General features: G+C 35.1%; 1 protein-coding gene across 21 annotated transcripts in view; it reads left to right on the top strand.

The window, feature by feature from the left end:
• The window catches only part of RAP1GDS1 (Rap1 GTPase-GDP dissociation stimulator 1), a 176,170-nt gene that overhangs the window by 134,396 nt on the left and 25,079 nt on the right, over window positions 1-16,695 (top strand). For 16 of the 21 annotated variants that reach the window (XM_055296952.2, XM_055296951.2, XM_063610211.1 and 13 more), the window contains 5 exons: window positions 2,557-2,682; window positions 13,182-13,325; window positions 13,805-13,936; window positions 15,095-15,229; window positions 16,466-16,591. In XM_055296952.2, coding sequence (XP_055152927.1) covers window positions 2,557-2,682; window positions 13,182-13,325; window positions 13,805-13,936; window positions 15,095-15,229; window positions 16,466-16,591 — 663 coding nt within the window. The remainder of the gene's footprint in view (window positions 1-2,556; window positions 2,683-13,181; window positions 13,326-13,804; window positions 13,937-15,094; window positions 15,230-16,465; window positions 16,592-16,695) is intronic. The other 5 variants (XM_063610207.1, XM_063610208.1, XM_063610215.1 and 2 more) reach the window with 1 other exon arrangement.

The raw sequence follows: 16,695 nt of genomic DNA, 5'->3' as shown, positions 1-16,695 counted from the left end.
ACATGTAACTAAATGAATGATGATGTCTATATACTTTACCTATGATTTTATGTTTTTGAAATCCATCTCACTTGGACAATTCTCTGAAGCAGGGGAATAACCAACAAAGTTCCAGGGATAAATCATCTCTACTTATTTTTTATTTATTTTTTTTCTTTTTGGGACAGAGTCTCACTGTGTCACCCAGACTGGAGTGCAGTGGCATGATCTCTGCTCACTGCACCTCTGCCTCTCAGGTTTAAGTGATTGTTGTGCCTCAGCCTCCTGAGTAGCTGGGACTATAGGTGCATGCCACCATGCCCGGCTAATTTTTGTATTTTTAGTAGAGACGGAGTTTTGCCATGTTGGCCAGGCTGGTCTCAAACTCCTGGGCTCAAGGGATCTGCCCACCCCAGACTCCGAAAGTGTTGGGATTGCAGGGATGAGCCACCATGCCCGGCCTCATCTCTAAATGAAACCTTCTCTTTGGGTGGAGTGTGCTGACATTTGCTGAATGTGATCTCTGAGGGTTTCAGTATCTTATTGGAAAAGACACCCTACCCTTACTTTTTTTCCCCCTTGGCATGTGAAGTAAGAGCTAAAGCCGTAGTTTTTTGTGGCATTAAAGAATCAAAGCCTTGGAGTGGATTTTTATCATTTTGGAATAGATCCATTGACAATGTGCACCAAAGCAGTGTAATAAAATGTTGATCAAAACTGTATTTAACCATATTAATGTGTTTCTCCTCTTAAATTTGCAGTATTTCTTACTTCATAGTAACACAAGAGATTTACCAGAGACTAGCGAGCAGAGTGTAACCCTGATAATTCATTTACATGTTCATTTAGTTACTCATAAATAACTTCATTTTGGACACCTGCTTTATACCAGGGACTATTCTGTGCACTATGTTTCTGGTGGTTGAAGCAGTATGCACTGTCTCTGCCCTCAAGGAGCTTAATAGTTTAGTGTGTATGATGGACATTTATTTTTTAAATAGTTTGCAAATAAACTAACATATAATTACAAGTTATGATATTTGCTAGTATGAGAAAGTAATAGAGTAAGGTAAGGGACTAATTTAAATTAAAGCATCAACTCTATGTGGGAAAGAGCATTTTCAGACAATCAATATTTTCAAAATGTCTACCTCCTACATACACATTATACAGTAGCTTTCTCACGACGCCGCTGGAGCATGCTGCCATCAAAACAAAACAAATAGAAAAGGCATAGATAACAGGGTATCTAGTACAGGAAGGAGAGAAGTGATCCATCAAGATAATGATAAAGAGAACCCAGGATGCCAGCTGTGCTACCAAAGAGACCAGTATATATTAGATTAGGTCAGAATTCACTGAAAAAAACTTCTAGAAAAATTAATAGGATACTTAATGCAACCAAAGACATTGAGAGGAGAATTGGAGAGAAATGGAATGGATTTGGGTTGGATTTTGGAGGTAGATTGACAGACCTTGGTGATTGATTAGATGTGGAAGTTGAGTGATAACAAATGAGCAATGACTCCTAGATTTTTGCCTGTGCAGATAGACGGAGTGTTCATATACTGAGTTGAGGAACCCTGGAGGAGGAAGATTTCACAGTATGTCAAAAGCCCCCTCTTGGTATTGAGTTTGGAATGCTAGAGAGATACTCAAGTAGAGATGTCAAATGGGCAGTTAAATAAATAGCCTGATGTCCAGAAGAGGGTTATGAATATTTATGTTGTATAAATATTAACACAGAGATGCTGTTTGGTGCTATGGAAGAGAATTAGATAGCCTCAGGTGAGAATAAGGACTGAGATGGTAAAGCAAAGGATGAATCCTAAGGTACTAGAATTTATACAGGTCTTATGGAAAAGGAGGAACAATTATAGGAGATTGCTAAGTGTAGAGGCAGGTAGGCCAAAACTAGTAGATTTAGTAATGCATGTGAGTTGAGAGAGTAGAGGCAGTGTATGTAAACAATGTTATCAGAAACTTGTTTGTAAAAGTGAAAATGAGATTGGATGGTAGTTGATAGAGGTGGACTAGGGGGAGGATGTTTGTTTTTAATTTTTCTATGTGAGAAATACCAAAGTATATATAAATGCTGATCAATGGTGAGGCTCTAGGAGAGGTTGGAGATGCTGAGAGGCAGGAGCGAATGAAACCCCAATTACTCATGCAGAATTAGTCTTCAGTAGTAGATATGTCAGGACCAGTGTAGAAAACATGCCACTTTAATGATACTAAAGATAAGTCACCTTTAATTCATCCATATAGAAGCTTTTCTTTGACTAAAATCCTTAAAACTATGAATTTATGACTTAGTAATTTTATTGTTGCTGTGGTTACCTATATGTTATGCTAGAGAACCTTTTTTTATAGCCCAAATATAATTGGGTCAGAACATCTTCTCTAAAGCCTTAGACATTTTTCCTTTTCAGGGACATTAAAAATGGATTTGATTGTTCCCATATTTGAAGAGTATTTGTATTTATCAGTAATGGTACAAAATGACCAAGTATTGAAAGTATTAGAAAACAGTTTCTGGACTTAATTTGGTTTAAGTTTTTCTTTTTTATTTTACAGAGTCAAGTAAAGAACAGTTTGCCAGTACAAACATTGCTGAAGAGCTAGTAAAACTCTTCAAGAAACAAATAGAACACGATAAGAGAGAAATGATTTTTGAAGTTCTTGCTCCATTGGCAGAAAATGGTGAGAAACTTAAATGCACATTTGGATTTTTGATCATATATACTTTAAATTTTTTTCCTAATATTATTTGCCAGCCATTTGACTCAAAACCATTCTTTATTAGTGATATGTTTTATTTTGCATATCTCTGACTTTAGCTGTGTTATCTACTCCATAGCTATATCTACATTGGCCAAAGCAACTTTCCAGGTTCCTTTGATTTTAAAATCTTAGAAAAGATACTTCTGTAGCTAACATATTCTTGTGCCATTCTGGAAAAGGCAGCTGAGAGGCTGAGCTCTACTTCTATACACTTGTAAGGCAAAGGGGATAAAAGTTGGAGTCTCAGTCCTGCCAACAGTGAAGATACTGGTTAATCACTCTCTTCTTTGGGCACAAAAATCTTAAGAGATGTATCGTAGAAATAAGAATGAATCAGAAGAAACAAACCATTCCATATTAGTAATTTTTCAAATATAATGTCTAGCACGTACTCAAAGAGGATCAGATATTAATACATGAGACAAAACATACTGTAAGCAAGAGTAGGCAGCAAATCTTCAGATACTGGAATTATTAGACACTGATTAAAAACAGGTGTGCTTATTGTGTTCAAAGAGGTAAAAGCAAGCTTAAATAATTTAGAAGGAAACTAAAAACTATTTTTAAAAAGTGACACAGCAGATTTAAGAATGAAATAAATGGAAATTTCTGAATTGAAAAATACAACCAAAATTAAGAATCCAGTGGGTGGTTTAATAGCAGATTTAATAGATACTGTTGAATTAAAGAACTAGTGAACTGGAAAATGGGTTGGAAAGAAATCCAATATGAACTAAAAGGAAAGAAGGACCCATTTACATAAAAGAGAATAAGAGGTCAGAGGATAAAGTGAGACATTCTCATATGCATTTTTTGGAGTCCCAAAAGGAGAGTAGAGAAGGTGGGGAGGGGAGTGTGCAGAGGCAATATTTGAAGAAATTTTGGCAGTGAATTTATCAGAAATTATGAAAAATGCAAAGATCCAAGAAGCCCTTTGAACCCAAAATATAATAAACAAAAAGTAATCCACATCTAGATGCCTCATACTGAAAATGTAGAAAACCAATGACCAAAATCATTATCTTCAAAGTAACAACAGTTTGGCTGACAGCTACCTTCTCAACAGCAACAATGAAAGCCAGATGTTATAAATGTGGTTTGTCAGAAGGAAGATGATATAGATGCAGGGGAGAATAAAGACCAAAAAAAACGGTAGATATGTAGGTAAATCTTATGAACATTGAATATATTAAAAAAATAACTTATTGTGAAGTTTACAATGTACATTTATATGATTTAAAATATACCACAAACTGAGCATATAAATAAGAAAGGTAAAAGGAGTTAGAGTCCTAAGACACTTGTGTTACCTGGAAGACTCTGGTTAGTCACTTCAACTTTTAAGGTGACTACTAAAGTAATTTTTAAAAATCATATATAGCTACCAAACAAATGGAAGGGACTTATGGAAAGATTTTTTAATACCCTAGTAATGCAAAACAAGAAAAAAGAGGAAAGAAAAAGGGACATGAATCATAGAGGACAAATGAAGCATAAAAATACAGTTTTAAGACACAGTATTTCAGTAATTACGTTAAATGTGACCTAAATGCTCTAATTAAAAGACCATTTGTCACTTGTGTTTTAAAATAAACAACTATACTGCTTAAGCAGTACTTATTAAATATGAGATTTAAAAGATTGAGAATAATAGGATGGAAAAAAATATACCAGTGAAACCTAAAGAAGGCTGGGGTAGTTATATTAATATCAAATAAAATAGATTTTAAGATGAAAAGACTTGCTAGAGATAAAGAGGGTGACTTTAGTAATAAAAGGTCCAATTTACCTAGAAAAAAAAACCATTATACATTATCCCAAAACATACGGAGCAAAAACGTTCAGAACTATGAAGAGAAACAGACAAATCCACAAATATTGTGAGAAATTTTAATACCTGTTTCAATAATTTATAGAATAAGATAGAAGAATAAGGTTATAGAAAATTTGAAAATGATTAAGACAATTGATTTAATGGACCTATTTTAGAACACTTCAACTACAGAGCTCTTTCAAGTACATATGAAACATTTAAGAACATGTATACTTGTCATGAAAGAAAGAAATTTCAAAAGATTGCTATCATACAAAGTATTTCTTTGACCTAAGTGAGTTGTCTAGTAACCAATTATAAAAAGAAAACCAGGAAATCGCTGTATGTTTACATGGAAAGAAATATACTTCCCATACCTCAGAGGTCAAAACAGAATTGTAATGGAAATTAGAAATTTTTCTAGTAGTGAAAATGAAAATACTATATCTCAAATCTTACGTGTTAAGCCCTATTCAGAGGGAAATTTTTTGCTCTAAATGCTTATATTAGAAAAGGAAAAGAACTAAAATCAATGAGCTCAGTATTCATCTCAGGAATTTAGGGGAAAGAAAATATAAACCCAAAAAACCAAAAGGTAATTTTTCAACCCTCATCTTCCAATTTGTGTGAATATGCTCATAATAGTCTCTGATAATCTTTTGTATTTCTGTGGTAGCAGCTATAATGTCACCTTTATTGTTTCTGATTGTACTTATTTGAATCTTCTCTTTTTTTTGTTGTTAATCTAGCTAGTGGTCTATTAATTTTGTTAATCTGCACTTGTACTCCCTAAATCTACAAAAAAAATTTTTTTAAGTAGTTAACTAGAATAAAATACAACAATGTTAACAAAATCCATGAGTAATATATATTATTTTAAAAAGCAGAAGAAAAGACAGGGAATCAACCTAAGTGTCCATCAGTGGATGAGTGGATAAAGAAAATGGGGTGTGTATACACACACACACACATACCGTGGAATACTACTCAGCTGTAAAAATGAATGAAATAATATCTTTTGCAGCAACTTAAATGGAACTAGAGGACATTAATTCTAAGTGAAGTAACCAAATGCCACCTATTCTCACAAGTGGGAGCTACGCTATGTGTACACAAAGGCATAGAGAGTGGATAGAATGGACTCTGGAGACAGGAGGAGGGAGGGAGTGAGATGAGGGGGTGAGGGGTAAAAAACTGCATATTGGGTACAGTGTACACTATTCAGGTGACAGATGCCCTAAAATCCTGGACTTTGCCACTATACAGTTCATCCATGTAACCAAAAACCACTTGTACCACTAAAGCTATTGAAATTTTAAAAAAAATAATGATAAGCAGAAGGAAGGAAATGTAAAGAGCTGAAATAAAATGGAAAACATACAGTGCAACACAAACATATAATTGCTACAGTTGAGTCTGAAAAGACAGTGGAATTGGTAAACCCTTAGTGAGATTAATAATGAAAAGAGAAAGCATAATTAACCAAAATTAAGAATGCAAGAGGAGGAGACCTTATCGCAGTTCTTACAGCTATTAAGAGGATATTATGAACAATTTGATGCCTATATATATATATATATATATATATATATATATATATATATATTTTTTTTTTTTTACCAAGATGGAGTCTCACTCTGTCACCCAGGCTGGAGTGCAGTGGCACCATCTCGGCTCACTGCAGCCTCCACCTGGGATGCAACCTCCACCTCTGAGGTTCAAGCAATTCTCCTGCCTCGGCTTCCCAAGTAGGTGGGATTACAGGCACCTCCCACCACGCCTGGCTAATTTTTTTATTTTTATTTTTAGTAGACATGAGGTTTCACCATGTTGCCCAGGCTGATCTCAAACTCCTGACCTCAGGTGATCCACCTGCCTCGGCCTCCCAAAGTACTGGGATTACAGGCATGAGCCACCGTGCCTGGCCTGATGCCAATGTATTTTAAAGTATGACTGATACAAGAATAGAAAAGCTGAGTAATCTTACCTTAAAAATTGTTCCAGAGAATAGGAAAAGGAAATATGCTTACCAATTATTTTAATGAGGCTAATGAAACCTTTACACCAAATCCCAACAAAGATAATACATGAATGAAAATTAAAGGCTAGTCTCACCATGAACATAGATCCAAAATTCCTCCTAAAATTTAGCAAATGTACTCTAGTAATATATTAAAAAATTAATCACACCAAATTGCATTTATTCTGAAAGTGTAACACAATTTAATATTTGAAATGCAACCAGTATAATTTATCACCTTAAAATATTTAAGGGGAGAAACCTGATCTTCTCAGATTTTAAAAAAAAGAGCTTTTCATAAAATTAGGTATTCATTCATTATTTTTAAAACTCTTAGGAAAACAGGACTAGGAAGGTCTTCAATCTGAAAAAGATATCTATGAGAAGGCTGAAGAAAACATCACACTCAATGGTGAAATAAAAAAGCATTTGCTTTGAGATTGGGACAAGAAGGCTCATCCCCACTTCCATTTAATATTGTATTATAAGAAGTATCCAGTGCATTAAAGAGAATAAAAGAAAAAAAATTAAGATAAAGAAAGCAATAAAACTCTCATTCATTTATTATGTGATTATGCATATTTAATTCAAAAGAATCTATAGATCAGTTTTATGGATCATTTTTTTTAAATCAGAATTTTGTTAGGTTACTGCCAAAAAACAAAGAAGAATTTCTATATACCAAAAAAGAAAAAACAGAAAATAAAATATGAAAAATATGTTGGATAGCCCTTTTAGCTGGAACTGCCACCTTCCAGTAATTTAACAAAATAATGAACACAAAGGGAAAGAGAAGCATCTGGTATGTATTCTCTAGGCCTTTTAGAAAATATGGAGTTGTCCCTTTAGCCACATAACGTTCAAATCTACAGGAAAGGTGATATTGTAGACATCAGAGGAATGCATCCCGTTCAAAAAAGGAATGCCCCACAAATTTTACCATGGAAAACCAAAAGAGTCTGTGGTGTTACCCGGCATGGTATTGGTGTTGTTGTAAACAAACAAGTTAAGGGCAAGATTGTTGCCAAAATAATTAATGTGTATAATGAGCATATTAAGCACTCAAGAGCCAAGATACCTCCCTGAAACACATGAAGGAAAGTTAGGAAAAGAAAAAGAAGGAAGCCAAAGAGAAAGGTACCTGAGTTCAACTGAAGCAACAGCCTGTTCCACCTAGAGAAGCGCACTTTGTGAGAACAAACAGAAGGGGCCCTGAGCTCCTGGAGCCTCTTCCCTATGAATTCATGGCATAATAGGTGTTTTCAAGATAAAAGGCTTCTGGACTATTAAAAAAGTATATAAAAAATCAATTCCAGATAGATTGACCTAAATGTGAAAGTTAAAACTTCAGAGGGTTTATCTTAAAATGTAAGCTAGGAGAATATCATCATGGCCTTGAAATACTTTTCTTAGATCACAAAAAGCTCTAATCATAAAGGAAAAAATTGATACATTGGTTACTTTAAAAACTTCTGGCTGGCCTGGTGGCTCATGACTGTAATCCTAATGGCTTTGGGAGGGCAAGACAAGAGGATCACTTGAGACCAGGAGTTTGAGACCAGCCTGAGCAACATAGTGAGGCCTCATCTCTACCAAAAACAAATAAAGTTAAAACTCTTTTTTTTAAAGACACCGTTAAGAGTGAAAAGCAAGACTGGATGAGAGAATATAGTTATAACACATAACTGACAGAGTTGTATACAGTGTATAAAAACTCTTACAAATCATTAAGAAAAATGTAGAAAACCCAGTGGGAAAATGTGGAAAACATTTGAATAAGCACTTGACAAAAGATTTAATTTATATTAAGTCCAACAGACTTAATATAGATATGAAAATGTTCACTCTTAGGTAACACAAAATAAAACCACAATAAAATACCACTATACACCCACTGGAAGGTCTCATAAACCAACTGTTGATGAGGGTGTGGAACAGTGGGAGTGTAAATTGGTACAATTGGGAAGTAGTATCTATTGAAGTTGAAGCAATAGATCCAACAATTCTGCTCTTAGAAGTATACCCAGAAGCTTGTGCACATGTACACCAGGAGCTGTTACAGGAATGTTCAAAGCAGCATTATTTATAATGAAAAATTGGAAACAACCAAAATCCAGTAACAGTAGAATGAACAAATCATAGGATATTAATATAATGGAAAAATATAGAGTTATGAAAAAGAATGAAGACAGCTGTAACCATTACTGTGGATGAATCTCGTAGTGTTGAAAGGAAAAAGCCAACACTGAAAAATACATATTGTATGATTCAATTTATATAAAGTTAAAAACAAAAAGTAAAACTAAACTGTAGTTTTTAAGAATGATTATTTACTTGGTAAAACGATGAAAGTATAGAAGTGATTACCATAATAATCAGGATGATTTGAGACGAATGAAGGAAGGGGTTTGTCATCAGAAACAGAAATGCAGAGATAGGCTTCCTGAGTTGTTGGCAATGAATTTCTTGATCTAGGTGATAGATACATGGTTATTTGCTTTCTAATAATATATTAAACTTAACTTGCATATTTTATGTACTTCTCTGCATTTGTGGTTTTCTTTCACTCTTTAAAAAAAGTTTTAAAATACCTATATATGATGCATACATGATACATACCAGTGTACATTCATACATAAGTGTGTAAACAGTGGTGATAAAGATACATGTCTGTAGACAGAATGGTTTTGGTAAATGTGCTGGGCTGTCTACTTTGGCAGAATGTCTTGCTAATCCTAATTAAGGTAGTTTAAGCCTCCTATATATTTGTTTTCAAGTGTTTGATTTCAGTCAAATTGTGAGAAGAGATTATCTGTAAACTTTAACATTGACACATTTAGGCTGGGCATGATGGCTTACGCCTGTAATTCCAGCACTTTCAGAGGCCAAGGCAGGAGGATTGCTTGAGCCAGGAGTTCAAGACCAGCCTGGGCAACACAGCAAGACCCTGTCTCAAAAAAAATAATTAATTAAAATTTTAAAACTACAATATTGACACATTTAAAATTTCTTAAATGTCTTAGGTCCTATTTTTTAGGGAGAAATTTGTTTTTCATCTCATTGGTGTTTTGGCAAAGTAAAAACTTTACTGTGACCTTCAGTCAATTTTACGCCATAAAATTACCTATAACTTTCCTTGCAGTATTTCAAAATCACAGTGTGTTTATATTTATTACTGTTTTCCCCTCTGCCTTCACATCTGTTTTATAATTGCACAATGGATACAATGGTACCATTGAAGGCTTGTTTTTGGACTAATTCTTTGCATGTATCATCCTTAATTTTCTCAGTACACGAAGGAGAGTGATTTCAGCATTAGAAGTTGGGATTTGTATAGTTCAAGGATTTTAGTATTTTTAAGGCTTTTTCATCATAGTTTTTAATTCTAGTCACCACACATCTCTAGCCCTAGCATTCTGTAACCAAGGAAATGCCCTACTTTTAGCATGGTGCAGTGCAAGTATACCTTTTAAAGAAATATTCCAGGTTGAATACTCTGTGTATTCTGAGATAATATTCAGAAGAAGATCAGTGATCCTAGTGATTCAAAAAAGCCAAATTTTAACACATTAAAATTGCCTGAAAGTCTTAAGTATTTATTTTTAAAAGTCTTTATTTTTCCTAAATGATAAGCTGAAGCTGCCATTGCCATATATGGATGCATATACAGCTCAGGGAAACCAATGACTAAAATAAAATCCAACTAAAAAAATAAAATTTAAATTTAAAAATTTCTGGACAGGTACAGTGGCTCATGCCTGTAATCCTAGCACTTTAGGAGGCCAAGGCAGGAAGATTGCTTGAGGCCAGGAGTTCAAGACCAGCCTAGGCAACATAGTGAGACCCTGTCTCTACAAAAAAAGTTTAAAAATTAGCCAGGCATGGTGGCATGCACTTTTAGTCCCAGCTACTCAGGAGGCTGAGATAGGAGGATTGCTTGAGCCCAGGAGTTCAAGGATGCAGTGAGCTATGATCATACCACTGCACTCCAGCCTGGGCAACAGAGCGAGACACTGTCTCAAACAAAAAATTTGTGTTGCAAATGTATTTTTCAGGTCAGTTGACTAGCATTTATCTTAAGGAGTATCAAGTACGCTCAAAGCATTTAGATAGGCCAGTTTAGGTTAAAATACAAAGATGAGTAAAGTATATCTATCGGAACCAGCCCCCAATATTTCAATGTAGGTTCTGTTTTCCCTAAGTGTCAGCCAGTCTGAGAAATACAGAAAGAGTACAAAGAGAGGAATTTTACAGCTGGGCCTCTGAGGGTGACATCACATATCAGTAGGTCTGTGATGTCCCCTGGGCCACAAAACCAGCAAGTTTTTATTAGGGATTTCAAAGGGGGAGTGAGTGTACAGGGAGTAGGTCACAAAGATCCCATGCTTTACAGGGCAATAAAGATCACAAGGCAAGGGCAAAGCAAAGATCACAAGGCAAAGGGCAAAATTTGAATTACTGATGAGGGTCTGTGTTCGGCTGTGCACGTTATTGTCTTGATAAACATCTTAAACAACAGAAAACAGCGTTTGAGAGCAGAGAACCAGTCTGACCTCAAATTTACCAGGGCGAGATCTTTTCCACACCCTAATAAGCCTGAGGGTACTGCAGGAGACCAGGGCATATTTCAGTCCTTATCTCAGCCGCATAAGACAGATACTTCCAGAGTGGCCATTTATAGACCTCCCCCCAGGAATGCAATTCCTTCCCCAGGGTATTATTAATATTCCTTGCTGAGAAAAGAATTCAGCAATATCTCTCCTGCTTGCACATCCGTTTATAGGCTCTCTGCAAGAAGAAAAATATGGCTCTATTCTGCCTGACCCTGCAGGCAGTCAGACCTTTGGTTGTCTTCTCTTGTTCTGTAAAATCGCTGTTATTCTGTTTGTTTTCAAGGTGCACTGATTTCATATTGTTCAAACACCCATGTTTTACAATCAGATTTCATATTGTTCAAGCACACGTGTTATACAATCAATTTGTACAATAGTGGTCCTGAGGTGATGTACATTCTCAGCTTACAAAGATAACAGGATTAAGAGATTAAAGTAAAGACAGGCATAAGAAATTATGAGTATTATTTGGGAACTGATAAATGTCCGTGAAATCTTCATAATTTATGTTTTTCTGCCATGGCTCCAGCCGGTCCCTCCATTTGGGGTCCCTGACTTCCCACAACATATATCTGCTCAGGAGATAGATGGAGACAGATATGGAGGCAAATATAAGCTCTTCAATGAAATAAGTGTTATAATGAAAGAATACTTAAAGATATTAGAAGTATAATAAAAAGTGTTGATGTGGAGGTGGAGTTTCCTATGAAGATCAGTTTTAAAAATATAATTGGGATGTAAATTCTGTCTCTAAAATACCTTATGTTATGTTTAGCCATCAGAAAGGTTCAAGGTTATTTTTTTCTTTTAACTTTTATTATGAACATTTTGAAACGTATTCAGGAATAGCATTTAGTAAACCACCATGTACCCATCACCCAAGAAAGCTTTAAATCAATGAAAACCTGAAGCCCTTTTTAAAAATATGATTTTATTTATTTATTTAATTTATTTTTATAGACAGGGTTTCACTCTGTTGCCCAGACTGGAGTGCAGTGGCACAGTCATAGCTTACTGTAACCTTGAACTCCTGGCCTCAAGCAATCTTCCTGCCTTGGCCTCCCAAAGCACTGGGATTACAAGTGTGAGCCACCATGCCCAGCCCTATTTTATAGTATTTTATAGCTTGCCCTTTAAACATGAGCATGATATCTAGAGTAATAGTAGAGTGATACTAGTTGCTTTCAGAGCTGAGTATCAGTTTGTTTAGATGCTGCAAGACATCGTGAAAAATGTGACAATTTCAGATGGAAACATGAAATAAAGTTTTTTGTATATTTAAACTGAACTGTCAAGATAGTTTACTTTGAAGATTTGAGTTTCAAAAATGCATTATCTAAATCATGCTTTTTTTTAGTTTTTTTTTTTTTTTGTTTTGAGATGGAGTCTCGCTCTATTGCCCAGGCTGGAGTGCAGTGGCACAATCTCTGCTCACTACAAGTTCCGCCTCCTGGATTCACGCTGTTCTCCTGCCTCAGCCTCCCGAGTAGCTGGGACTACAGGCGCCCACCACTGCACCCAGCTAATTTTTTTATTGTTTTTTTTTGTTTTTGAGATGGAGTCTCACTGTCGCCTAGGCTGGAGTGCAGTGGCACCTGGCTAATTTTTTTGTATTTTTAGTAGAGACGGGGTTTCACTGTGTTAGCCAGGATGGTCTCGTCTCAATCTCCTGACCTTGTGATCCGCCCCACTCAGCGTCCCAAACTGTGGGGATTACAGGCGTGAGCCACCGCGCCTGGCTAATTTTTTTTTGTATTTTTAGTAGAGACAGGGTTTCACAGTGTAGGCAGGATGGTCTCGATCTCCTGACCTTGTTATCCGCCCATCTTGGCCTCCCAAAGTGCTGGGATTACAGGCGTGAGCCACTGTGCCCGGCCCTCTTAGTTTCTTACAATTCTTTATAATGGATTGCTTATACCAGAGCTCCTATTTTATCTCAAAGTTTGATTATTTTGTTCACATTGTTCTTTAGATGCTATTAAACTACAACTGGTTGAAGCAGGCCTAGTAGAGTGTCTACTAGAGATTGTTCAGCAAAAAGTGGATAGTGACAAAGAAGATGATATTACTGAGCTCAAAACTGGTTCAGATCTCATGGTTTTATTACTTCTTGGAGGTGAGTTGTAATTTATGCCAGCCAAAGAAAGTAGTTGTCAGATTTTTTTTTTAATTTATTGTCTCTTCTGTAAATACTACCCTAGGCATTTTCTCATATTCCTATCTCACCTGCTGTTGAGGTGATGATTTTGACATCTTAAATATGTCATTGATAGAACCAGACATAATGAACCTGAAAAAGAAGTGTCTTCACTATCTTCCAATATTTGAAGAGCTGTCACATAGAAAAGATAGCTTTGGCACCAAGGGACTAAAGAAAAGCTAGATGGCTCCCTGGGACTTGGACTAGAAAAATGCTAGACTCTATTGTCTAGTATCTATTGAAAGTTTATTATAAAAAGAATCATTACTTTTCCCATTATGAATGTAACAGTTTGAGAGGTATGAGTTTCCCAGTTGGATATTCACCTAAGAATATGAATTTGTTACTCCTAGTTATTTTTCTGTTGCTTGACTATTCGTTTCATTTACCTCCAGATGAATCCATGCAGAAGTTATTTGAAGGAGGAAAAGGTAGTGTATTTCAAAGGGTACTCTCTTGGATTCCATCAAATAACCACCAGCTACAGCTTGCTGGAGCATTGGCAATTGCAAATTTTGCCAGAAATGGTAAGCATATTAGTTCCTCCTTTGTTAGTCAAATACTCTATATTTGTTTATTTTTGCTTTGCCATCACATATACTAAAACTGGAACAGTTTAGAAGTTGTGTAATATGTATATATGCTGCTAACTTAATTTCTTAGAAATCTGAAATACTTATAGTGACATTCCTAACAAATTACACATTTTATGCAATTCTACTAAATTCTAATAGTTTAAAGATCATGAAGTGCTTCTTTTGAATACTTGGCACTTCAGAGCTTAGTAAGTTTGAATCCCATTCTAGTATACATCTGCTTTCTTTTGCCTAGTGATTTTATTTTGGATCTAATTATCTGAGTATTCATTCTAGGATTATTGTGCCTCAACTTATATACTTGTATGCCCATAAAACTTAAGTATGAATAATCCCCTGGCTTCGTGTAGAATGTTTAATTTAGTTTAATAATGTTTCAGGGGGCGCCAGACTTCTATGTTTATGAAACCTGGCACTACTAAAAAACTCAAATACAGTCCAGAAACTCATTCTTACGTTCCTCATGAAATATACTATGTCTAGGAAATACAGTTTATTTTTCTTTTTAGTTTAATCATCTTCCAATATGAACTGTTGGTATATATTATATCATAATGGCTTACTTGCTCCATTTTTACTCCTCCTTTTTGGGAGTGACTCCCAAATTATGGAGGTAAGAGTGGCATAATATGGATAATTATTGAAACTAGATATGGGGTGAATAGTGGTTCATTATAATATTCTCTCTGCTTTGTAAATGTTTGAAAAATAATTTAGGTATCAGCCATGATAGCAAAAGGTAGAATAGTATCACTGTAACATTGGGAGAACACAAGCATACATCACAATAAATGAAAAATATTGGACATTCTAACCATGTGTTTCTACTTCTGATATATTATCTGGCTCTAAACTAAAGATTTTTCTGGTAGTTTTCTGATTTTAAAACTTTTATCTAGTTTAAGAATTTTTTTAATACTTCTCACTCAGTAAACAGAAAAACCTATAAATCTGATGGGACAAAGATTTGGAATTCATTTTATTGTATAGCTCCATTTTCCCTAATGTAGATAATAGCCAGACATCAGTATTATAAAGTATTTATAGATATTTTAAAGAGGAAGAAAAAGATGTGTGTTTTTTTTTCAGATGGAAATTGTATTCATATGGTAGACAATGGGATTGTAGAAAAACTTATGGATTTACTGGACAGACATGTAGAAGATGGAAATGTAACAGTACAGCATGCAGCACTAAGTGCCCTCAGAAACCTGGCCATTCCAGGTAAGACTTAAGAATAGAAGGCAGCTGTGTACAAAATAAAAGCCATCATTTGGGGAAGCTATTTACTGTATGTGATTTGTGAACCTGCTCTGATGAAGAAAATTTAAAAAAAAAAATAGTCTTCACATTGTTCACATTTTTTCATGCTAATAAATGGAGATAGTATGTTAAATAAGTTTTGTGAGACTGTACAAGAATGATCTTTGCCTTCATTCAGATATCCTGTTACCTTTTGTGAACTCTTAGATTTTCATCATGTTGTACAGTTAAGCTTTTATAAGTTTGAGTTAGGGGTCTCACTCTGTCAGCCAGGCTAGAGTGCGGTGACGCAATCCTGGCTCAGCACAGCCTCTACCTTCTGGGCTCAAGTTATCCTCCCACCTCAGCCTCCTGAGTAACAGGGACTACAGGCATGTGCCACCATGCCCAGCTGATTTTTTTTTTTTGTAGAAACAGGATCTCACTATGTTGCCTAGGCTGGTCTTGAACTCCTGGGCTCAAGCAGTCCACCCACCTTGGCCTCCTAAAGTGCTGGGATTACAGGTGAGAGCTACTGCACCAGGCCTTAAGCATCTTTAGTTGAGGTAGAATAATGACATCAATTAACAGAGTCCACTCAAGAATGACTTTCAGTTGTTGTTTTTCTATAAGCAGATGTACAATTTTTTAAAAATAGCCTTAATGAGCCTTTGGAAGTCATGAAATCACTTCTGTTGTATTATGGAAAATACAACAAAAGATAGTTAAAACTATTCTTTTATTCTACTTTCTAAAAATAAATTTCTGGTTAGATGAAATAGTACAATTACATGATGATCCAATCCATTTGAATTCATTTGGTTTATATAGGATAGTAACATTTATTAATGTCTATAACATTTATATTAACACAGTTGGATCAAAAATGGAATTGTGCTTTTTGTTGTAAGAGGGTAACATTTTCAGATTTCCTTTACAAACTATGTAAGTAAATGTTTTGGATTGGGTTTAAAAAGCCATGATACTGTCATAAAAATTGTTATATTGTCTGTTATCCGCTTATACACAAATAGGATACGGACACACACATAAACAACTGAATTCCATTCTTAAAATTGACAAAAAAGTGACAGGATTGTTTGTAAATGGAAAAATATAACATGGATCTTAAAGACACTCAATAAACCTATATTGAATTGAATGTTTATCAACAGGAATGCTAATACCATTTTAACCATAGTCTCTCTTTTTCTCCAGTTATAAATAAAGCAAAGATGTTATCAGCTGGGGTCACAGAGGCAGTTTTGAAATTTCTTAAATCTGAAATGCCTCCTGTTCAGTTCAAACTTCTGGGAACATTAAGAATGTTAATAGATGCACAAGGTAAAAGAAATGTTTTCCCCAACTTGTATTTTTCATATGATAGTCTTAATGTATCTCTAGTTGAAAAAGGACCTGTTTTTAGCTTTCGGGATTATATAATCATA

Source organism: Symphalangus syndactylus, chromosome 10 (assembly GCF_028878055.3).
Source record: "Symphalangus syndactylus isolate Jambi chromosome 10, NHGRI_mSymSyn1-v2.1_pri, whole genome shotgun sequence".
Lineage (NCBI taxonomy): Eukaryota > Metazoa > Chordata > Mammalia > Primates > Hylobatidae > Symphalangus > Symphalangus syndactylus.
The sequence above is the reverse complement of the archived record's forward strand: the minus strand, read 5'-3'. Positions and strand labels throughout refer to the sequence as shown.